The following is a 25,333-nucleotide window of genomic DNA, read 5'->3' on the forward strand; positions in this document are numbered from 1 at the left end:
TCTTTTAACTCGGTTAATTGTTTCTTTTGCTGTGCAGAAGCTTTTTAGTTTGATATAATCCCATTTGTTTATTTTTCCTTTGGTTGCCCGTGCTTTTGGGGTCGTATTCATGAAGTCTGTGCCCAGTCCTATTTCCTGAAGTGTTTCTCCTATGTTTTCTTTAAGAAGTTTTATTGTCTCAGGGTGTATATTTAAATCCTTAATCCATTTTGAGTTGATTTTAGTATATGGTGAGAGGTATGGATCTAGTTTCATTCTCCTGCATATGGATATCCAGTTATCCCAGCACCATTTGCTGAAGAGGCAGTCCCTTCCCCAGTGAATAGGCTTGGTGCCTTTGTCAAAGATCAGATGGCAGTAAGTGTGGGGGTTGATTTCTGGGTTCTCTATTCTATTCCATTGATCAGTGTGTCTGTTTTTATGCCAGTACCATACTGTTTTGGTTATTATAGCTTTGTAGTATAGCTTAAAGTCAGGTAGTGTTATGCCTCCAGCTTTATTTTTTTTGCTCAGCATTGCTTTGGCTATGCGTGGTCTTTTATTCTTCCATATAAATGTCTGGATAGTTCTTTCCATTTCTGAGAAAAATGTCTTTGGAATTTTGATGGGGATTGCGTTGAATTTGTATATCACTTTGGGTAGTATGGACATTTTCACTATGTTGATTCTTCCAATCCAAGAGCATGGGATATCTTTCCACCTTCTTGTATCCTCTCTAATCTCTCTCAGCAGTGGTTTGTAGTTCTCATTATAGAGATTTTTCACCTCCTTGGTTAACTCAATTCCTAAGTATTTTATTTTTTTGGTGGCTATTGTAAATGGGCAGGCTTTCTTGATTCCTCGTTCTGCATGTTCACTATTGGAGAAAAGAAATGCTACTGATTTTTGTGTGTCGATTTTGTATCCTGCTACTGTGCTGAAATCATTTATCAATTCCAACAGTTTTTTTGTAGAGGTTTTAGGCTGTTCGATATATAGGATCATGTCATCTGCAAACAGGGACAGATTGACTTCATCTTTTCCAATCTGGATGCCCTTTATTTCCTTCTCTTCTCTGATTGCTCTGGCTAGTACTTCCAACACTATGTTGAATAGGAGTGGTGAGAGTGGGCATCCTTGTCTAGTTCCTGTTCTTAAAGGAAAAGCTTTCAGCTTTTCCCCATTCAGGATGATATTGGCAGTGGGTTTGGCATATATGGCTTTAATTATGTTGAGATACTTTCCCTCTATACCTAACTTATAGAGGGTCTTTGTCATGAATGAGTGCTGAACTTTATCAAATGCTTTTTCAACATCTATAGAGATGATCATATGGTCCTTGTGTTTGACTTTATTAATATGGTGTATCACATTTATTGATTTGCGTATGTTGAACCAACCTTGCATCCCTGGGATGAATCCCACTTGATCGTGGTGAATAATTTTATGTATGTGTTGCTGTATTCTGTTTGCTAGTATTTTAGTGAGGATTTTTGCATCTATATTCATCAAGGATATCAGCCTGTAGTTTTCTTTTTTGGTTATATCTTTACCTGGTTTTGGTATCAGGATGATGTTTGCTTCATTGAATGAGTTTGGGAGATTTGCGTCTGTTTCAATCTTTTGGAATAGTTTGTAAAGAATCGGTGTCAATTCCTCTTTGAATGTTTGGTAAAATTCTGCTGTGAATCCATCTGGTCCTGGGCTTTTCTTTGTTGGGAGCCTTCTGATAACAGCTTCAATCTCCTTTATTGTTATTGGTCTGTTCAAATTTTCTACGTCTTCATGGTTCAGTTTTGGGAGCTTGTGTGTGTCCAGAAATTTATCCATTTCCTCCAGATTTTCAAATTTGTTGGCGTATAGTTGTTTATAGTAGTCTCGAATGATTCCTCGTATTTCAGATGAATCAGTTGTAATATCACCTTTTTCATTTCTAATTTTTGTTATTTGAGTCTTCTCTCTTCTTTTTTTTGTTAGCCATGCTAATGGTTTGTCAATTTTATTTATCTTTTCAAAAAACCAACTTTTTGATTCATTGATCTTTTGTATTGTTTTTTGGTTTTCAATTTCATTCAGTTCTGCTCTGGTCTTAATGATTTCTTTCCGTCTGCTATCTTTAGGTTTGGATTGTTCTTGTTTTTCTAGTTCTTTAAGGTGAAGTGTTAGGTTGTTCACTTGCCATCTTTCCATTCTTCTGAGGTGAGCATTTAATGCAATGAATTTCCCCGTTAATACTGCTTTTGCAGTATCCCACAGGTTTTGGTATGATGTATCATTATTTTCATTAGTTTCAATAAATTTTTTGATTTCCTGCTTGATTTCTTCTTGGACCCATACGTCATTAAGTACAATGCTGTTTAATTTCCATGTGTTTGTATATTATCCAGAGTTTCGTTTGTTATTAATTTCTAGTTTTAATCCATTGTGGTCTGAGAAGATACATGGGATAATTCCAATTTTTTTGAATTTATTGAGACTTGATTTGTGACCTAATATGTGATCTATCCTGGAGAATGATCCATGTGCTGATGAGAAGAATGAAAATTCTGAGGTTGTTGGATGGAATGTTCTGTAGATATCTGCCAATTCCAATTGGTCTAGAGTATTGTTTAGATCTTGTGTTTCTCTGCTGATTCTTTGCCTAGATGATCTGTCTAATATTGACAGTGGGGTGTTCAGGTGCCCTGCTGTTATGGTATTAGTGTCTATTTCCTTCTTTAGATCTAGCAGAGTTTGTTTTATAAATCTGGCTGCTCCAACATTGGGTGTGTACATATTTATGATTGTTATGTCTTCTTGATGGATCAGTCCTTTTATCATTAAGTAGTGTCCCTCATTGTCTCTTTTTATGGTTTTTAGTTTAAAGTCTATTTTGTCAGATATAAGAATAGCTACTCCAGCTCGTTTTTCTTTTCTGTTTGCATGGTAAATCTTTTTCCATCGTTTCACTCTTAGTCTGTGTGAATCTTTATGGGTGAGGAGGGTCTCTTGTAGGCAGCATATAGTTGGGTCCTCCTTTTTGATCCAGTCAGCCAGTCTGTGTCTTTTGATTGGGGAATTTAAGCCTTTTACATTAAGAGTTGTTATTGAAAGGTGTTGATTTATTCCTAGCATTTTGTTGGTTGTTTGGTTGTCTTAGGTCTCTTTTGTTCCTTGCTTTCTGATTTACTGATTGGTTTCTGTGTTAGTTGGTTCCTTAGGTTGTAGATAGCGTTTTTGTTTGCTTGTTTTCTCTTCATGAATGCCATTTTTATTATCCTAGTGGGTTTTGATTTTTCTTGGGTTTTTATGGCAGTGGTAGTTATTTTTCAGGAACCAAACCCAGTACTCCCTTGAGGATTTCTTGTAAGGGTGGTCGTGTGGTAGTGAACTCCCGCAGTTTTTGTTTGTCTGAGAAATATACTATTTGCCCTTCATTTCAGAAGGATAGCATTGCAGGGTAGAGTATTCTTGGCTGGCAATCTTTGTCTTTTAGTATTTTGAATATATCATCCCATTCCTTTCTAGCTTTTAGGGTTTGTGATGAAAAGTCTGATGTTAGCCTGATTGGGGCTCCCTTATAGGTGATTTGACGCTTCTCTCTTGCAGCTTTTAAGATTCTCACTTTGTCTCTGAGTTTTGCCAATTTGACTATGACATGTCTTGGAGAAGGCCTTTTTGGGTTGAATACATTTGGAGATCGTTGAGCTTCCTGGATCTGAAGATCTGTGATTTTTCCTATACCTGGGAAGTTTTCTGCCACTATTTTGTTGAATATGTTTTCAATGGAATCTCCATTTTCCTCCCCTTCTGGAATACCCATGACTCGGATATTTGAGCGCTTAAGGTTGTCTGATATCTCTCTCAGATTTTCTTCAATGTCTTTGATTCTTTTTTCTTTCTTTTTGTCTGCTTGTGTTATTTCAAACAGCCCATCTTCAAGTTCAGAGGTTCTCTCTTCAACTTCGACAAGCCTGCTGGTTAAACTCTCCGTTGTGTTTTTTATTTCGCTGAATAACTTCTTCAGTTCAGCAAGTTCTGCTACATTTTTTTTCAGGACATGGATTTCCTTGTAGAAAAAGAACAAAATTCAAATGTCTAAATTTTACATTTCCCCTCAGAATAATGCAAAAGAAAAAATCCAGTAATTACAAATATGTATATTGTACAAAAAAACCCACTTATCATGAAAATTAGTGAGATTACAAAGATTACATTACATTATGACTGAATTTCATATCCTAATGGGTCAAGTCCCTGGTCTAGAAGCATTAGAGAGGATTCTCTTAACTTCTGTAGCAACTTCCTTAGTTCTTCCGTAGAAAATACCAGATACAGCTTGTGGTGCTCAGAGGATACCATATCTGCTAACTGTAGGCATTCCTGATATTGCCCGGTACTATGCAATATTGTATGAAGCAGAAAACACAACATTGGCAGACAAAGCTTTCTCAGTAAAACCATTTGATGTGCTCTTTCATGGTCTTCTTCAGCATCCTCTCTAACATCCACCATCCAGCCTCCATCAACAAACAACAGCACGTTATACATTTTCTCCTTCACATCAGCAGTTAGGGCATCCAAATGCCCTTTCCAAATACCATAATCCATTTCATATTTCTTTTCTTTGTGTTCCTGAGCCACTGTCTCAGTAAAAGTTGGTCGAGGTACCAAAGTAGGTTTTTGTGGAGCTGAATTCATATGCTTGAACCACTCATTAAAGGTTTCATGGGCTTCCAAATAAGCTCTAATGCATAAATGTTCTCTGATAGCATTATCATCTTCAGCAGGAAGTGGACTTTCCATTCCTTGTTCCTCCCACTGATTATAGATTTCTGCTATGGAATCCTGAGGAATTTTCACAAATACTTCTTTTGCAGCTTCATGCTTTTTTGATGCCAAGAATTTTCTCATTATTGCATTGCCTTGTTTCAGTGCTTCTGCTCTCTGTGCTGGGTCAAATACCAACCAGTCAATTACATCAATCTTTAAACGGTACTCCTCAGTAGTGTCAGTATCTAGAGCTGGGGCCAAGTCATGATGACTAAATTCACCATTATCTCTCTTTCGAATATTCTCAACTACAGTTTTTGTTATTGTTGCAACATCCAAATCTGCTTCTTTGGCCAGTTCCAGGCAATGGTGGCGCTGTTCAAATTCTGTAATGCCTTCCAAAAATAATGCATACTGGGCAACAGCGAGGTCTTGAGGCAAATGACAGGTATAAAATGCTATGAGATTTATATGTTTCTCACTTATTAAAAGCTGTACATATGTTTTTAAAACTTCAATAGAAACTTCTTCTTTGGTCTGTAGTCCCAGAGCATGGAAAAACAAAATGAGGTGAGTCATGAAGCGTAGCAGGTGTCCAGGTAGATTGCTTCTGTTTTTGGAAAGCCATTTGCTAAACTCATCCATCAAACCATCAATGTCTCCCAGGATAAGGAATTTTTGAACTATATGATAATGTTCTTGATTCTCTTCCAGAACTCTCTTTTTATCAGTAGCTTGAAGTTCCTCAAAAACCTTTTCTAAGGTCCAATTTGCTTCCAAATATTCTCTAGGGAGTTCTTCAGTTTCATCCAGAGTTATTACTGATGTCCGGATCTCCTGTTCTACCAGACTGTCCACCATCACCCGGAAGTAGGCCCATACTGTGTCTTCCCAGGTGTCACAGACAGGAAGAAGCTGTTTAAGATTCCCACTTAAAGCTACATAAATTGCTCTCTCGTATCTATTAAAAAGCTCATCTTCTGCCATTCTCCAACAACTTATTTTCCAAACGCGTCTATATGGGTTCCCTTCAATAGGTTCCAATTCTGTTCCTCCATTAACATTAGGGTCATGATACAGTTTCCAGCCTTCAAGTGTTGCAGCTCTCCATGCTTGACCACAACGTTTACAGAGTCATTGTGCCTCTTCTGTCATTCCAGCACCAATTAGAGTGAAAAGATATTTGAGTAATCTAACTTCATCTTCTCTATCTAGATCATCAAGGGGCATTTTCTGTCTTATGGGAGCATCAGGGTTCAATTCAGTGACAAGAGGATGAACACTTCCTATATAAGAAACTAGTGGCCGTTGTTTTAAGGTATGCAGAGTATTTTCCCAATATACTGATTTTGCATAAAACTCAATATTATCAGAAAATTCTCCAATCTCATCTTTGCAATACTTTCTAACCAATCAACCACCAGCTGACTTTGCCGGACAAGCCAATCTCTCTGAAATAATGCTTCCACAACTGTTTTTTCACTGGCATTCAGAGCAGTAACTGCAAACATATTTTCCTCTTCTAATGCAGACTGTATTCTATCTCTATACAAGGAAGCCAGCAGCCTCCATGTGACCATCTCCTGTTGAAGAAGCCAGAGCATACTGGCTGTTTTTGAAAATTTTTGAAGTCCAGGTGTTGCTCGGCTCACTATTTTACTCAGTATATTCACCTGACTACCACAAATGTTTTCATACTCTTCCACAAGGTCAAAAACTGTAGTTGAAGAATGCTTCAAAAAAGATTGCAGGAAATCAGAAAACATACTCATGGTTGCTGCTTCTTCAGGATCATCCTCACATAACATAACAGCACTGAGAGATACATCTTCTGTTACATTATGGGGCTCCATGTTTGTGAAGAGCCCTGAACGCTGGGATGAGAATGCAGCTGCCCAGTTACTGTCATCCAGATTAATTACCAGACAGATTTCCCAAGATCCCTGAAGACTGTGTAAGCCGGGGAGACCGCCCTCCTGTTCCAAAAATGCAGGAAACATCTGGCTGCCTTAGTAAGCTTCGGTTCTGTGGAGTAAAAGCCTGTCGAAATGAGCTGGGAGTTCGAGGGATAACCTGGTTTCTTGGTGTAGTATTACCAAAATTTTCATCTTGGGATGCCTGAATTAAAACTCTTTTTTGAGCACTCTGTTTCCGTGCAGTCCGTGTCACCTCTGCCTCCCGGATCACAGGGGATGACATCTCTCCAAAGCCACTCCTGTCCATGGCTACAACTTCGTCCACCTGGAACCTTGCAAGCTCGGTTCCAGCTCAACCACCACGTTTCAGCCTTCCCCACAACATAAAATTCTATAGCTACACAGTTTCCAATTTTTCTTTATAGCATTATAATATCATTGCAGTGATGCTTTTCCTTAATATTATCGACAAAATGGTACAAGAAATATCATTTAATATAAATATGAAGACATATTCGTTACCCTCTCCTATAGCAACAGGTCACCTTAAGAAAATGTTCTTCTACAGAAGACTCAATGATGAGAACATTAATATGTAGCTATAACTTTCTCACTCTTGCCAACATCACTAACAACACTGTTTATACACAGATGAATGCAAACAAATAGAAACAGTGTTGGCTTTTCCAATAACAAGGATAAATGACTGTTAACACAGTAGGCTGCAGAAAAATAGCCTTTTAAAAGTAGAATTATAAAGAAAGCAAAATTTAAAAATCTTAGTAACTTTTAACAACATAAAAAAGAAATTACTAAATTGTTAAAATTACAGTCAATAATATTTGTAGATCTAAGTTTTTGTTGACAGTAACCCTGTGTTTTCTTTTTCTGCATCAAATATCCTACAGTTGTCTTTTTCCTACCTTTATTATTTACAAAAGATGAGAGTAAGTAGTTTCTACTTCTACCAATTTCTATGACCAGAGAACATGAAGTTATATGAATTAACCAGTTAGTATTTCACTGATAGGGAAGATGGTTCTCAGGTTTATCAGAGGCTCTATCACAGGCGCCAAGGCCATACTAAGCCTAAGATCACTCTGAATCATGGAATCATTCATTAGTGCCTCTTTTTGCTTCATCTTCAGACCTTTCCTCTCTTCTGGTTCCTTTGTCTCCTCTTAAATGTATATTCAATTATTTCTTGCCCATAAAAAACAAAACCAAAAAACTTTCTTGTACCTTTATCTTCCCACTTTCCTATCTTGGTCTTTCCTTTCTCAGCCAAAATTTTTGAAAGAATCTACACTCGCTAATGGAGCTTCCTTACCTATTATTTGTTCCTGAGCTGTCCTCAGTCTAGCTTTTACCCCTAACACATTTCTAAAACTCATGCGGCAAATGTTACCAATGACCTATTTATAAAACACTTTATCCTCAAAAATATCAACTCTGAATCCAGTTTTCTGATAGTTGGAGAAAACCAAATAACTATGAGAAAGTGTCACTATAAATTCAGGTTTCAATTCATCTGGATACTCAGTGCTATTGTATAATCTTTTAACAAAGCCTTATTCAGCTCTATGTACAACTAACTCCCTTGAAAACTGTTATCAGTACTTCATTATTCTCTTCAAGCCTCCAAACAATTTCCTCGACCAATACTCTTAGTAAATTACCTCCTTTGGCAACTATTCAGGGATCTCTTGGCATATTATCCTCTCCCTTTTTTGAAACTCTCTCTTTTCAGCATATACGTATAAGGGCTCAAGTTCTCCATGTTGATAGCTCTCAAATTTCTACCCCTAATCTGAACCTTTCTCCCAAGGTGCAAATTTTTATGTGACTCCCAGCATTCACTGAACACTTACCTTGTGCCAATCACTGTGGTTGGTACTTTTCAAAAACTATTTATTACTAGTCCTTACAGTAAATGTTTGTTGATTTAATGAATCAAAATTATGACTTTTGAAATTAGGCATGAAACATCCTCTGCATAATTACCAATTTGGTTTCATGTTATAGTTAGGAGGGTAAGAGGAACACAGGCTTTCTTTTATTAGTGGATAAAGTTAGCAACATGGAAAAGAGAGATTTCAGATCCAATTGCTCACTTTAATTAGAGGCTTAGAGAGCTATCACTGTCCCCCAAAATGTAAAATATTTGGTAAATGATTAGTCAAAGCTCTTGAGCAGCTTCAGTCTTTAGATAATAAGGGACTTTACTCTTTAGCAACTTGTTGGTGGGGAGGGGAAGAGGACACCAAGAAAAAAGCATGCCGTTTTTACCATTTTTCACCTTCTTGCATTTTTAATAGTTTTACGGCCCAATGTAATAAATATGTTTAAGTAATTTTTTTTCTCTCAGCGAACAGCTAGCTTTTCACTTATCTCTACTGAAGCTCAACTCATAACTAACTTACTCTTTCACAGAACCTTAAAATAGTATTTTCAGTTTATCCTATCAAACTGGCATTTTCCTGTAGAAGTATCACAGTGAAGTTGAGGATTATCCTTTTCCACATAACTTTTAAAAAATATCAAATGTAAATATATCCACCTCTGCTATATAGGTATGTTTCCCCAAGTGAAAGAAGAGAAAAAATATTTAATTATCTAGTATTATCTGTAGCTATACTATGTATTTTCAGAGATTTTTAATTTACTTAATCATTAGAACAAATATGTGAGCTAGGTATTATCTACAGTTTACAAATGAAGCAACTAAACTTTGGAAATAGTAACTAATTTGTTCACGGTGACACAGCTAAGAAATAGAACTGACATCCAAACTTAGGTCTGTCTTATTACAAAGAGCATGTATTTAATTCCCTCAGTGTACCTTCCAAAAATATAAATGGGTCTTACTTTGGCTAATAATTTCATCATTTACGAAAAAATTTCTTAACACATATCCTTTAATTTTAAAATAATCCCAGGAGTTACTGATATTCCCATAAGGCCCACGAAGTTGAGACACAACAATTAAACTGGCAGGATTAAATCTCATAGCAACACAAAACGGACTAAAACAGTAGCTATTCACAGAAATACCTGAGACTGGGTAATTTATAAAGGAAAGAGGTTTATCCGGCTTACGATTCTGGGACAGCTGTGTCTGGCATGGGCCTCAGGCTGCTTCTACTCATGGCGGAAAAGTGGTAGGGAGTTGGGGGGTAGAAGCAGATCACATGGCAAGAGGAAACAACAGAGAGGAAGCAAGAGAGAGAGAGAGAAGGTGCCAGGGTCTTTTTAAGCAATGAGTTCTCGCAGGAACTAACAGAGCGAGAACTCACTCATTAATCCCCCCTCCCCCAGGGAGAGCATTAATCCATTCATGAGGGATCCGCCCCCATGGCTCAATCAGTTTCCAACACTGCCACATTGGAGATCAAATTTCCACATGAGTTTTGGAGGGGACAATACATCCAAACTCCATCAGCTACTGAGCAGTAGAATCAAGTATGGAATACCAGGCTCTTCTGCCACCAACACCAGAAAATGTAGATCCATCCTTCATCCCTGTTAATAAAGAACGTCTAGATATAGTAGAATAGGAGAAAACCAAAGGCATACTTACACTGACAAATAATCCAAGGGATTAGGACATTTTAAAAAGATAGGTTGGTAGTTGTCAAAAGCAACCTAGAAGGCATTCTAAAATTTATTATAGATAGTATATGATAGCATGATGATACAATGGAAAGTACATGAGCTGACATCAAAAAGTCTTGAGTTTGACTCCTGCCTTTGCTACTTTTTTCCTTTTTCTTTTTGTGAAGTATGTTGAGATAAATGCCGCATATTTCACCTCTATATACGTCAATATACATCTCTGTAAACAGACATTCTCTATCTATAACTCTATTATTCTAACAAAATTAATAATAATTCTTGATATCATTTAATATAGCCAGCTCATAATCAGATTTTCCCGACTGTCTCATAAATGCCTTTTCAGTTTGCTTAATGTTTCATTTGGTTGGTATATTTAAGTCTCTATTTACCTAGAGGGATGCTTCCTCATGTTCAATACCACTGACTTGTTACAAAAACCAAGTCAGCTGTCCTGTAAACATGTCCCATGTTCTGTGATGTCACTTCCTTTTGACGTCAACTTAACTTTGTTTGTCTACCTCAAGGGTCAGCAAACATTTTCTATAAAAGGATGAGATAAATATTTTAGGTTTTGTGGGCTATGTGGTCTCTACTCAACTCTATGCAACTACTCAACTCTGTTACTTCAGCACAAATGCAGCTACATACATGTAAACAAATCAGAGTGGCTGTTTACTTAAATGTTATTTAAAAAGAAAATAGGCAGTAGGTTGGATTTGACTGAAAGGATACAGTTTGCCAACCCCTGCTGCAGAAGCTTGATTTGACAAAGGTTCAACATTTTTTGCTGGAAAACTTCAGAGTTATACATGTACCACAGCAGGAGGCATATACTATCTGCTTGCCCTACTTTTCATAAGATTGATATGAATCAGTATGTCCAGGTAGGACAGCTGGATTCCTCCTCCGAGAAGTTTCCACATGACCACGTATTTAATAGCTTCATCCACTGATGAAGCTATAGCCTGAATAAGTTATTTCATTAGAGGTGGCAAAATGATATTTAATCCTGTCATTCTTTCCATATTCATTAATTTAAATTCTGCAAAGAACTTCCCCCCAACAACTAATGGTATTTGCTTACCCTGAAATAGAGTTCACACAGAAAAAGGGAGGATAAATGTTTAATTCTTTCTTCATAATTGCTTACTTTCAGAGTACAGAGTTAGTGGCTTATTTTTTCCACTGGTATCTAATAATTCATCATTATTGCAGTGGTATGTGTGTTTGTGTTTCTTATTATAATTCTATTCATTCATTACAATTCAATTCATTAGAAACTAAGGAGTTTTTATATATTCAGTGCATTTCAACCAATTGTTTTCATTACTCTTTTTGATGCTCAAGTTCTGTCATCTTTGGCCAACTGGAGCCCCTTTATATTGGCCTCCATGTTCTTCTGGCATGAACTAGTGATCTTTGGTAGCTTCCTTTCTTTCTGATTCAACAGATATCCCAGGCTCAACTTTTGTATTTTCTTTCCCAGACTGGAATTAGCCATTCATACAGTGACCCTTGAAATGGTATTTAGAGACCATAACTATGGTTCTAGCTGTGCTTACTGCTATTGTGTTATTATTGCACATTTCACTAGGGAGGGCATAAAATAATACATAAGCTTAAATTCTATGGGCAGAAGCTTAAAGTAGTATAATCTTTCTCAAAAAAAAATCCTTGCTCTAATTGTGTGACTTCAGGAATATTATTTGATTCCTCTATAGCTTGGTTTTCTGTAAAACAGTATTAGAATAGAGCCCAATTCATAGTTTTGATATAAAGATTAAACTAATTAATATATACAAAGCATTCAGAGCAATGACTAACACAAGGTAAGCATTCAATAAGTATTAGGTATTATTTTTATTTTTATTGAGAGCTTTGAAAATATTCTAACCTTTGACCCAGTAGTTCTACTTTTATGACTCAATCATAAGGAAAATAATAAAAATTCAAACAAAAATTAGTAACAGCGGCTGGACAGTTGGCTCAGTTGGTTAGAGTGTGGTGCTCATAACACCAGGGTTCAGGGTCCAATTTCTATATTGGCCAGCCACAAAAAAATTTCTTTTAATTAAAAAAACAATAATAAAAGCATGTTAATTACATCATTGTTTATAACTGTGAACAAAACTGTAAACAATTTAACTACCTAATGTTCAACATTAGGGAAACAGTGCATGAAAAAAAGTGATATGGAAAAATGCACAAGATATGTCATATAATACCAATAAACCCATCAGCCAAAGATGGCCATTTCTACTAGTCAAATGCGAATGCTCATTTCATTGAATCTTAACCACATTTGCATTTTTATGTCTTTATTGAACATTTGATAGAACAGTTTCGTTTTCATATATTTACTAAGTTGGTAGGTGGTATTTATTTGCATTTCTTTGACTGCTTTTGAAATTAATCTTTGTTTCTAATTTAATTAGCCATCTAATTACTATTTTTATAAATTTTCCTTTGTCCATCTGCTGAGGAAGGAAGAAAATTAACATTTGATGTAGAAAGTATTTGCTTAGGTTATTTATTTAATATCCTTATAACAAAAGTTAAGGGTAGGTAGTGTAAAATCCAAGTATCCAGCTTCTTACCATTTAGAAATCTCAACTAAAATAGCAAACCAAAATTACTTCAGAAAACATAAATGACCTGGCATCTCTGGCTCATCCATCAGCACCACAAGCAGATGAGTTCTAATAACGAATTAAAGAGTAAATATACCAGGAATTAATCAGTTTGCTTATGACCTGCATTGAGTTTAGGTAGGTCTCTAAGTAAAATTTCAAAGAAGCAGTATGTAGTGGTTAAGAGCACAGATTCTAGAGCCATGATATCTGGGTCCAAATCCTAGCATTTGATCTATATACCGCAGGGTTTTCTAAAATCTTACAGCCGTGCTTCTCAAACATGAATACAAAATAAATCACCTGAGAATCTTGTTAAAATGGAGAGTCTGATTCAGTATCTGGGGCAGAACCTGAGATTCTGCATTTCTAATAAATTCCCAGGTTCTGGCACCAATGCACCTGGCTCTAGAACAGCACTTTGAATAGCAAGGATGGAGAGTTCATGAATGAGCTTCTAGAAGTTCTGGAACCATGTGACATTGTATACAAAATTTTCGGTAAATGTGCATATAGGGATTATTTTCTGGGAAAATGATCTACATTTACCATATTCTGAGGGGTGGGACTGGGAGTAGGAGACAGGGCAGGGAGAGAATTAAAGAGCTCTCAGAGGAGGTAAGAAAGACACAAGTTAGCTCCATAGCTAATTAAAAAACACTAAATTGTCATTATTTAAAAAAAGGTATGTGTAAGTAGCCATATTATTGACAAATTATAATTTAGAAAACTAAACTGGAGAATCTTTAAATTGTAGAATAAAAAGACAAAGATATAAAAGTCTAAGAGAAAAAAAGGCCAGAATATCTATTATTCACTTAATAGATTTTCTAAAATGAGGGAACATATAGGATAAAAGAGATTTAGAACACATATGTACACATATATGTGCATATGTACATGTTATATATAAGTATGTCTGTATATATTCACACAAATATACATACAAGCATATATGTTTTTCAGAAAAATATTGATATGTTCAGATAAAATGGCCCACCAGACACCAAACAGTAATAATAACTGGAGATACACAAATACTAGTGAAAACTATAAACACCACCTATAAAAAGGTACTTATAAGCTTCTAAAAAAACAAAGGTACAAGAACTAAAATGGTAATTTAAAGATATAAGATGATAAAGTAAAATATACAGAATTCTGAAAGAATATATTGGAATCTGGAATTCTAGATTCAGCCACGTACGAGGGCAAAATAAACATTTTCAGCTATGTACACCTAGGAGTATATACAACCCACACACATTTCTCAGTGAGTGAGTGAGTGAGAGAGAATTCAAGAATGTACTTCAGTAAAATAAATTTCAATCTTATTAAAGACTTCAAGAAAAATGACATGAGACAAAAATAACAGTAAGGGAGAGGGAGAGGAAAACTTAGTAGTCAAAACAATTGTTGAGAATGGGGTTGCAAATTTTAATGCAATTGGTTTTGGTAAGTATGTTAACACTTTATTTTTTGCTATATGTAAAATTTTAAATAGAAACGAAATAGAAAGAAGAGCATAAGTTCCCATGTATCATCCGCCCATCTTCCCAGCTTTGATGATAATAAAATGCTTAACACAATTGTTTTAAAGGTGATTATAAATAAAAATATTGTACTGGAGATTTTAGCCAGGGCAATTAGGCCTTACTCATTGACACTAGAACCTAAAACCCATGTAGTGATTCCACTCCAGTAGCACCAATTGTAAGTAGTAGGTTTGTCTCATCTCCCCAACCTTTGCACCTAGGTTAACTACTCTTATGTACAAGGAGTCATGTTAGTGACACTGCTAAGTCATGGCTTAGATAGCACTGGGGCTGCATTTTGGTTAACTCTGTGGCTGCTACCTTTTGAACAAACTAGTTTGGTCTTAAAATGTCTTCCCTAACTGGATGCATCCAATTGAGAGAATACAAGGGAGTCCTACTCCGTGACTTGAGCTCAATCCTCTTTTAGCATCTCCATTTTACTCCCCACAGCTCCTGCCTTGAGATGTGAGTTCTCCTCTCATGGGGCCAATTCATCTCCACTAAGGTACTGTACTGGCTTACTTAGTCCTAAGGCCCATTCATAAGAAGAGATCTATTTCTTAGAGGCTTATCTTTACTCTCTTGCTTAGTGAAATAAAGTTTAACCGTGTAGGAACGAAAACATTTCTCCCATCAGCACTTATCAGTACAAAACTGTTAATTTTTGCTTTTCTATCATAGTACCTACAGAATTCAGAAACAAACACGTAACTCTCCTTTCCAAATCTTAAAAGGTAAAATGATCACGACTGGAACATTAAAATCTTTTATACTGCTCCTAACTGCTGGAATCAACAACAAAAAAATTACAAGTGCATCTAAAAGAATGGATTAACAGATATGAAAATCAGGCAGGAGAGGTAAGGTTACAGGAGAAAGAAAGAAAAGGGGTGGAGGGAGGAAGAAAATTAAGAATAACTATAAACTGACCTCACAAATATAAATGCAAAGTCTAAAAAATATTAGTAAATGTATTCCAGAAGATTAAAATATATCATTACCAACTTACGTCCTATTCATGAATGCAAAAATGGTTTTCAACCTTAGGAATCACATGAGTGCAATTACTTCATTTGTAGGTAAGTGAATCCATTTACTCAACAAGTACTGTCTGGCAATACATTAGATATGTTTCACTAACGTAACTCTGGCCCTATAGCAATTAGCATAAATGTAAAACAATGCCTATCTTCTCACTAAATTTAGTTTGTTTTGAAAAATAGTTATTTGTCACTACACATTTTTAACATGTTACTTATGGTAACATGTAATGGGTTTCTTACTGTCATTTAAAATGGATTAATATTTTAAGTTTCTCAATTTTAATTTCCAATATTGTTTAAAAGCATTCTTTGGATTCCTCAAAAATTGAGGAGTCCTGAGACCCAAAAGTTTGAGAACTGTTTTTGTATAGTAGTCCCTTATGCAAATAAACCATAATTTATTCATCCATTCTATTGCTGACAAACATATGGTTCTAGTGTAGGACTATAATAAAAATTCTATGAACATTTTTGCACATCTTTCGGTGCACATTATGTACCCACTTATTTTGAATTTATACTTAGGAGTAGAATTGCTGGGCCACAGGGCATGTTTACATTCAGCTTTAATAGACACTGTTTTCCAAAGTGGCTATCAAGCATTTGAAATGTAGTTATTCTAATTGAGATGGGCTGTAAATATAAGATTACTGAATTTTGAAGATTTAGTATGAAAAACATAATGCAGATTCATTAATAATTATTTCTCACTACTTACATATTGAAATGACAGTATTTTTGATATACTGGGTTAAATATATTATTAATATTAATTTCACCTGGGTTTTTTTTTAATGTGGCTACTAGAACACTTAAAACTATATATATGATTTACTTTTTAGGCTCACATTATATATCTGGGATGCTTGTAAGAAGGGTACCTAGTTTTGAGGAACCAGGAAATATTCGCCAAAAGAGGTGAGAACTAAAGGAAAGCAAAAGGACAAGCAGGAGTTATCGAAGTGAAGAAAGAGGCATAGGAAGGAAGATAAAGCCAGGCAGACGGAACAGTGTTCAGTACGGCAAGAACATGGTGTGGGGGACGAGGAAGGGCAGTGGTAAAGGAGAATGACAAGAGATAAGGCAGAAAGGTAAAAATGAGGCAGATCATGAAGGCTCTAGTGAGGTACATTTGTATTTAAGAATAAGGGAACTCCTGTGGGTTTTAAGCAAGAAAGTTTCATAATCAGATCCATACTTTAGAAAAGTCACTCTGAGGGCCGGCCCGTGGCTCACTTGGGAGAGTGTGGTGCTGATAACACCAAGGCCACGGGTTCAGATCCCTATATAGGGATGGCCAGTTAGCTCACTTGGGAGAGCATGGTGCTGACAACATCAAGTTAAGGGTTAAGATCCCCTTACTGGTGATCTTTAAAAAAAAAGAAAAGAAAAGAAAAGAACAGAAAAGTCACTCTGGCTGCTGCTGTGTATGATATGATTGAATCAGGACAACACCAGAGCCAAGACGAGTTGAGGGCTGTTACAATAAAGTAGACAAAATAATGGGCCACTATCTGAAGAAGAACAGCAGTAGAAAGGTGTGAACCTTAGGTAAGATCACTACTCACAAAGCTTCAGTTTCTTCTAATAATAATATTTACTTCACAGAGTTAATTTGAGAATTAATCATGGCATTTTTTTTTTTTGTAAAGGTGTTCTGTATTCTATTAGTAAAAGGTTTTAGTGTCATTAGAATAGGCATTAATAATTTCAAGAAACTGAATTCTATTTCAGAATATGTCAGGTACAAAGATTTATCTCCAGAATACTTAAAACCTAAAACATGCTTTAACTATTAATGAAATTAAGTCAGATAATAAAAGGCTTATTCTCTTCCTCATATTTGTAAAGGTAAATTCCAACTACTAAATATCCTACTGTGCTCCATTTAATCCTAATATTAAGAGTTTAGCACCATTTTTCCTTTCTCTAAAAACTGAAATGTAAGTGAATTTTAAAGGTAGATATCAAGCTAGTCTTATTCAATGGTAGGAAAATGAGCACAAGACAATTTCATTTCTTCACCAGTGATACCAGCAAGGCAGTGAGTTATCAAATATTTAAGCGAACACTAGAAAATTGTTCGGTCAGCTTCATTTACCTTGAAGTTTTGGGACCTACTGAAGTTGTAGCTTCTGTAAATAAGCTACCTGATCCAGAAAAAAAAAGGTAAAATGTACTTTGTTTTTCCAAATATGTTCTGAAAGTCACTAATCTACCAATATATTCCTGATTCTTCCAAAGACAAAACTATCTATCATTTAGTATAAAGTAATTAACTTGGGCAAAAAGGTACTTGAAATCTAGCTTTTGTCCCACCCTCTGCTTCTTGTCTGAAATACTCTTAAAACACTGTAGAAGCCTATGTTATGTACTTATTTCATTGACAAAAATGACAGCCTTTAGAATTGAGTTCACCATAGAACGCTTCTTAAACTTCTTCTCCCTTTGTAACTTAAGTCCTCATTCCTTCTTGTCATCTTTTGTATAACTATTCACAATATCCCGTCTTGCGTTGATTGTTCTTAGCCTTCTTTTTTTTTTTTTAGATTAAATAACAGGAACTTAACATCCTAAGGGTCCAATCTGTTCTACTGAATTCAGGGAAAAGAAATCACCCTCAACCTCTCATTCCCCCTCTTCTCTCTTAACTGATGATCACATGTTACATTACTTTGAGAATATAGGAACAATCAGATGTAATCTCCATCTTCCCACCCCAAAACCTACAGAACTAAGTACACTTGCACCAATATTTTCCTTTTTCCCTCTGGTCACAAGAGAAGTACCACTTTTTTCCCTATCAAAAGGGCAATCCATACTCTTCTATCTCCATTACTATTACTGTGGTCTAAGCTCCTATGTCTCTAACCTGGATTACAGTCAAAATCTAACTGATCATCTCTACTATTGCCTGCTTCACAACATTCCACACAGGAGCAAAAGTGACTGTTTCAAAACATAAGTCACATTACATCACTTGAACCCTTTCAATAGTTACACCTAAACTCAAACTCTTCAGTGGTTTCCAAAGCCTTGAACTCCTGGATATCAGTCTAACCTCATCTTGTCACTCTCCCTTATGACCATTATGGTCCAGCTACAATGATTTTATTTGTCTACCTCCAACACACTAGCTCTTTCACATCAGCTTTTTCCTGATTCTGGGCCTTTAATTTATTGTTCTCACATGCAAGGCTTTCTTACCCCAACCATAACATGGTTAGCTTTTAGTTGTTATAAATGTCCCCTGTTAAGGAAGTCTTCCCCTAATTACTCTGTGTGTACTGACTATCTCTGCCCCTTATTTGTTTCTGTTAGAGCACTTACTACAACTTATCGACTAGGCTGTAAGCTCCATTATGTTGTTGTACCTAACACAATTCCAGACATAAGCAAGTGCTTAACAAATATTTGCTAGATGAATCAATGAGTAAAGAGACAGGATTAGGCTGCAATCCTGACTCTACTACTTCTTAGTGGTTTGATCTCAGATCTATGTCACAACTTTTCCAAGCTTCAATATTCACATCTATAAAAAAGAATTCCTATCTTCTATAGGATTGCTAAATGAGACGTACTAAAGATTAATTGGCAACGAATAAAGACCAAGCACAGTATCTGTAACTTAATAAATGCTATAAAGTTAATTTAATAAATGTTAGTTTCTTTCCCTCTCCTCTTCAGCTTAGACAGAGAGAATTCCCTAAGCTAATTTAGTATTGAAACTATATACATTTATATTTGCATCTATTTAAAAAGAAGGGACTCTGATGACATGCAACTGAACAGTTAGATTGGTAACTTGTATTTACAAGATCTAATTCTAAATCTTGGAAAATGGGAATAAGTAGTGTACATCTATTACCCACTTATCTCAAAAAGGAAATGGGGGAGGGAGGTGGGAAGGAGAACGTAAGAAGAAAAGGAGAAACAGAAGGGAAAGGTAACCTTAGAAATTAGAGATCATCAAGTCAACTTCAATTCCTAAATTCAGAACAACCTTCATTTACCTATAAAGACATGCAGTGAGAACAGGAGTAATATGCATTCTAAAATTCTGAAATCAGAACACTTTCTATTTGCTTTAAATCTATATAAATCTCTCCTATACTTAATGTATTCGCCTCCTTTTTACCTAACTTTCACTCTTTAAATTATAATATCAATTTACATCTTTTAAATTGTAGTCTCAATTAAAATGTAAAACAAACCAAAAAAAACCCCCCAACAACAAAAACATCTCAAATCAGAAACACAAAAAGTTCTCTGTTCCCTTAATTTCTCGATAGTCTTTAAATTTTCTAACCATGACAGTAAGTTTTAATATTTTTTTAAACTGCTGATTACTTTTCAGCCTAACATCCCTTTTATTTTTTCCTCAAAGGAGATTTTACTTTCTAGGAACCCTCTAAATCATTTACCACACATCATTCGAATCTGCTCCACTCTCTTCCTCAAATATAGGTATTCCTCTAAAAGTGGTCATTTAATACTTTGTGCCTGATAATAACCACCTAGGATTTTGTGGAATGTGCTGCCTACCTTCATATTCTCCCTAGGATATGGATATAATTTAGATTCTGACTCAAGGAAGGGTTTATATTAAGCAATTAATTCAGTTTTACTCAACATATTTTATGTAATCAAGCTTGACTTCTTTTAGAAGTAATTCGTATCTGGTTTGGATTTTTTTCTCATGTTCCAGTTATTTCTACAACCTTTCTAAAATTGAAACTTCTAGTCTATCCTTAAACTGGAAATTTTAAATGTGCTGTTTGAATGTTCCATAAAATTCATGGGAAAAGATTGACCAAGTTGATATAACATGCAAGAGTAAAAAGAATATTTTATGCTACCACAACATCTAGAATAGTACTGTGCACAGTAAAGACTCTTGGCTGTAATAAGCTGAAAACCTGTTTAAAAATGAATTTTATCACAGGTCAGTCAGTACATGCCAGGAGGAGTTCTGACTACTTCTAAATGCTCTGGCAGGAAGTAACCAAAAACTATCTGCAACTCTTCAAGGCTATTGTAAAATGATACATAAACATAAACATTCTAAATTATATTTTTTAAGGCTTCATCTGGGGCAGTGTTTTTCAGACTAAGGATTGCAATCTATTACTAGGTCCCAAATTATTTTTATGAGTCCAGACCAGCAAATGAACAAAGGAAGAGAGAGAGGAATGGAGAATAAATAGAATAGAAAATATCTAAGTGTATCACAGGTATAAGGGTAAGTATTATTTCATGAACTTTGCTTTGTTCTCTATGTATATACCAAAAGCAACATAAAATGTATTTTAAGGGTGGGTTTGAGTAAAAGTTAGAAAACACTGATCTGGGAGACAAACAAGTAGAAAGCAAAAAGCAATGGAACTGTTAAAATTACCAAACTGTGGTTTGAGACGTGAGCAAGACTAAGGTTCTACTGAGTAGGAGACAGAGGTTTTGGAAATCCCACACATTTGTAAAAGCCAGAAATCTCTGTGTGAGAAATGAAGAAGCAGTTTCTCCTCTTAAAGGACAATGCCTAGCAAAGCTTATAGTGGCCATGATTGATGTTCTTATCCCTTCAAACTTCCAAAGAAGGCAGAAGCCTTTACTTTCTCCTCCTAACCCTTAGGCACATTCAATGCAGTTAAGATATAGCAGCTCCTGAAAAATAATTACTGGTCTTTGAACAACTACTTCTACATAATATTAGCTGTGTTACATATCACAATATACAATTTCAAATAAAACTTTGGCAATCAGAAAAGTAACTTGGAAGTATAAGTCACACATCATAGTCCACTAAAAACGATCATGTGAAGAATATAAAAATCAAAATAAATATTTTTCAAAAAAGGTATATAAAATGTCTCAAAATTCCAACACACAATTTGGAGCCATATAAAGTTGCAGTTAATAGGTAAGAGTCACCCAGTGAAGAATTAGTATGGAATTCCCTAAATACTGGTCAGTCAATCTGCTTTTCTATGTTATGCATTTTTCTGAATATTGTTTTTTAAACAAATCTTTCTCATTATTTCTGAAGTCTCTTAAAAAAATCCCTTTTAACTGTAGAAGGCACCGTTTCATAAGTTACTGCTAATATCTGTTCTAAGAGGCTGAAGGTGATGGCTATTTCTCTGGATGTATCCACTACACATCAAAACTACTATACCCAAGTCCCACTATTGTTGATGGAGTTTGGATGTGTTGTCCCCTCCAAAACTCATGTGGAAATTTGATCTCCAATGTGGCAGTGTTGGAAACTGATTGAGTCATGGGGGTGGATCCCTCATGAATAGATTAATGCTCTCCCTGTGGGAGGGGGGATTAATGAGTGAGCTCTCGCTTCCAGTGAGAGCTCGTTGCTTAAAAAGACCCTGGCACCTTCTCTCTCTCTCTTGCTTCCTCTTGCCATATGATCTGCTTGTACCCGCCAGCTGCCTGCCCCTTTCCGCCATGAGCAGAAGCAGCTTGAGGCCTGTGCCAAATGCAGCTGTCCCAGAATCGTAAGCCAAATAAACCTCTTTTCCTTATAAATTACCCAGTCTCAGGTAGTCTGTTATAGCAACATAAAATGGACTAAAACAATTGTTATGGAAGCATATCCCCCCATACTACTGTTACAGCTTTTTTTTTTCACTAATATAAACCCACATATGGTTAGAAGAGAGAAGAGGACCCCCAAAAATGCAGTTATAAAGAGAATTTCACCAGTTGCAGGGTAAAGGGTTCCTTTAATCTCTGCTGATATAATTTAATGTTCTGCCTGGCTCACTATCTTCTTTTTTCTTATACTTTGAAACTTGCTGTGGCTTGAGACATCAACCTTCGGCATAATCACCTGCTAGTTTATAATCTAGTCCCACACTCTTGGAAAAAGGAGTTTCAGTCTTTGTCAACTAACAACTCCTCACTGAACACGAATTCCAAAAAGACACATCTTTGATAAACATCTACTAGGAAGTCACTTAGTGTATAAGTCCAAAAGAATGCACCAAACCAAATTACGGGTTTCTTCACAGCTACGTATCTTGAGACTTAGTTTTAGGCAAAAGACTTAGTTCAAACACTAATGACATAGGTTTTAATGAAAGAAGAAGGTTTTAATGAAAGAAAAGCCCATTTATTTATCTATTCTGATCAGACATCACAGAAATTCAATTCTGATTATAATAAAGGACAAAACTAGACACTCCTAATCACCCTAGATTAAAGATGCCTTTCACTTTCTTCTCTCTCCTGGGCCATTACACCAAACCTAGAGCATAACTATACCCACCTTCAGGCTAGAAGAAACATCGTAATAGCTTATTGATCTCTGGTGTAGGCCCAAACCCACAAGTCATCAGGCAAGCAGGGATCATAGCCACTTGATCCAACTAACAATCAAAAGTCGTGCACTGGGTTTTCTGATCACACAGGAGCACACCACTCGCAATTACCACATCAACGAGGACCAACCCACTCTCCTCCCCCAAACAAACAAAAGTAATAATATATTAATCAGGTAAGGGAGCAGCACATCCCGAATTACAACAAAAAGACTAATGTTTCTTGGCTGTCGATAATTGCCGATTTAAATTCATTAAATTCCTATTTAGTGTCATTTCTCAGGTTTTAAAAGTTATCGTTACATTGAATTCCACAGATAAATGCTTTCAAAAGAGACAATACTCGCTCACGAATTACATGTTGACTGAACCCAATCACCACCACCACTATATTAGTAGTAGTCAAAATAGTGTTTGTGGCAAAGGACAGACTTCTTACAAGTAAAATTTACCAAAGAACGGTAACTTCTAATTATTGTCTTCTAGACAAAAAAAGAAAAGGTTAACTCCGTTCTTGAAATACCTATTCGATGTGTTTAACGAACTAAGAACGGGTAAGTCACAAGTGGAACTCAAGTCTCTCCAGCGAAGGATGTTCTTTACATTTAATTCCATTTAGCTCTTGTTCTGATCTCAAACTAATATAAAGCTTAGTCTTCACACATAGTCTTCAGCCTTCTCTTAAACCTCAAAAGAGTATCTCTAACCCGATCCACAGACTGGAATAAAGCAACAGTGACAACAGTAGCGGAGGATGATGGATGAAATGACAATTGAACTAGGGCTGAGGGCAGACGTGTACGCCCTAAGACTGAGGCGGGGCTGGAAACTATTTTCTGGCCTTCTCCCGCGTGCTGCTTCTGGAAAACCAACAGGATCCTACACGCCCGGGACCAACGGAGCCCCGGCCCCCGAGGTTGAGGGGTGGAAAGGAAGCCGCCGGGTGCTTTCCAGGGAGTGGGGAAAGGGATCGAGGCGGTGGCAATCTCACTGGGGAGAGAACTTCCTGACCCCGGTAGGGTAGGGGGTGGCAGGACCGTCCCGGCAGCGGCGGGGGCGACCTCGTCTTCTTTCTCACACAGTCATACATCTTTGTGTGAGCGGATTGTGCAAGAGGCTACGGGTCCTCGAGGAGCCGGCAGCTGGGGCCCTCAAGCCCAGGTCGGGAAGTCCGCCCGCCACCCCGTCTTTCCACCGCCCCGCCCCCGGCCGGGACCGCAGCCCCTCTCCAACACCCGGAGGGTCTGGAGGTGGGCAAGTGGACGAAAGCATCTCCGTGTGGGGACACCCCTGGCCGCCGCATCCACCCCTCCCCGGGTCTTTGTCCCACCGGCTGCCAGGGTCTCCAGGGGAACCCCCGTCCCGGAGGCCTCGCGGCCCGGGGTTGCCCCAGCTTTGTTCGGTCAGTGGGGCGCGGGGACGCAGACACTTACCGTACACCTCAGCGAGGAAGAGCAAGAGCAACGCAGACCTCCACCGCGGAGACTCTTTTGTGCTCCAGCGGCGGGCCATAACCACGGCAGATGGAGGGAGCGAGAAAGAGACGGAGGAGGAGGGGGGGGAGGAGCTGGGGCCAGACGCCGCCGCCGCCGCCGCCGAGCCCCCGGCTGCTCCCTCTCCGCGGCGGCGGGAGGGGGAGGGAAGGGGCCGCTGTCGCCGCCCGCGCGCCCTCCCTCCCTCCTCCCCTCCCTCTGCCGCTAGCCCGCTCCCACCCCAGGTGGCGCGACAGCCCCAGCGGGTCTGCCCTCCCCGGGACAAGGGCAGACAGTGCGCGCGCCGGCGCTAGGCGAGGGAGCGACAAACGCGGGACTCCGGCCTCGCGCCGCACACGCTCGCCGGCGCCGCCACCCGCCAGGCGGAGCGCGCGTTCATCCCTGCGATCGGCAATCTCCTGGCCCGCCTGCTTTGGTTCCCGCCCCGCGCTCCGCGGGACTCTCCAAGTCTCGGGCCCGAATTCCCCGAGACTGGAGCCCGAGGAATAGGCAGTGCTAATCGATGAGCGAGCGCGCGAACGCCGGCCGCTGGATTCCCGGGGGTTGGAGAGCGGGGGCCGGTGGTGGAGGTCCGTGGCGGTCCGAGGCCTCCGCGCTGGCCCCACGGGTGGGGTGGGGGCGAGTTAGGAGGCTGAAGGTGGCTCTGTGTGGGGGAAGGGTGGGTGGTCCGGAGGCTGGGAACTTGGGAGTTCCTTCCCCTACCGCGCACCCCCATGGGGTTGTGGGGGGAGCTAGGGTAGAGCGGCGGACCCCGGCCGCGGGTCGGTGGTGGGTCGGTGTCGACACAGGCTGGGGAGCTAGGTCTAGACGCCCACTCCCAAGGTACCAGGGATGAGTCGGGCAAGGCTAGAGGGCACAGCTCTTCCAGTCTGGCGTGGAAGCCGCGGGTGGCCTTTTGACATCTCTTGAGGGGTTGCGCCTGGACTAGGAGGCTCGTCTGGAGCCGACCTTGGGGGTTGGGAAGTGGGAGGCGGGTTAATCCAGCACTTTCTAATTTTTCGAAACCTCTTTCCTCGCTCCCAACAAGTGT

At 38.1% G+C, this 25,333-nt stretch overlaps 2 protein-coding genes across 3 annotated transcripts in view; both read right to left on the minus strand.

The window, feature by feature from the left end:
* The window catches only part of LRP12 (LDL receptor related protein 12), a 71,214-nt gene extending 46,586 nt beyond the window's left edge, over positions 1 to 24,628 (minus strand). For both annotated transcript variants that reach the window (XM_063079443.1, XM_063079442.1), the window contains exon 1: positions 24,244 to 24,628. In XM_063079443.1, the coding sequence (XP_062935513.1) occupies positions 24,244 to 24,322 (79 nt within the window). In that variant the 5' untranslated portion in view covers positions 24,323 to 24,628. The remainder of the gene's footprint in view (positions 1 to 24,243) is intronic.
* LOC134363964 (nuclear pore complex protein Nup107-like) lies at positions 4,164 to 7,017 on the minus strand. The gene is given in 3 exon segments (XM_063079821.1): positions 4,164 to 6,128; positions 6,131 to 6,654; positions 6,656 to 7,017. Coding segments are annotated over 3 exon segments (2,772 nt in total). The 5' UTR covers positions 6,955 to 7,017; the 3' UTR covers positions 4,164 to 4,179.
* Positions 24,629 to 25,333: the final 705 nt, after the last annotated feature.

Source organism: Cynocephalus volans, chromosome 15, assembly GCF_027409185.1.
Source record: "Cynocephalus volans isolate mCynVol1 chromosome 15, mCynVol1.pri, whole genome shotgun sequence".
Taxonomy (NCBI): Eukaryota; Metazoa; Chordata; class Mammalia; order Dermoptera; family Cynocephalidae; genus Cynocephalus; species Cynocephalus volans.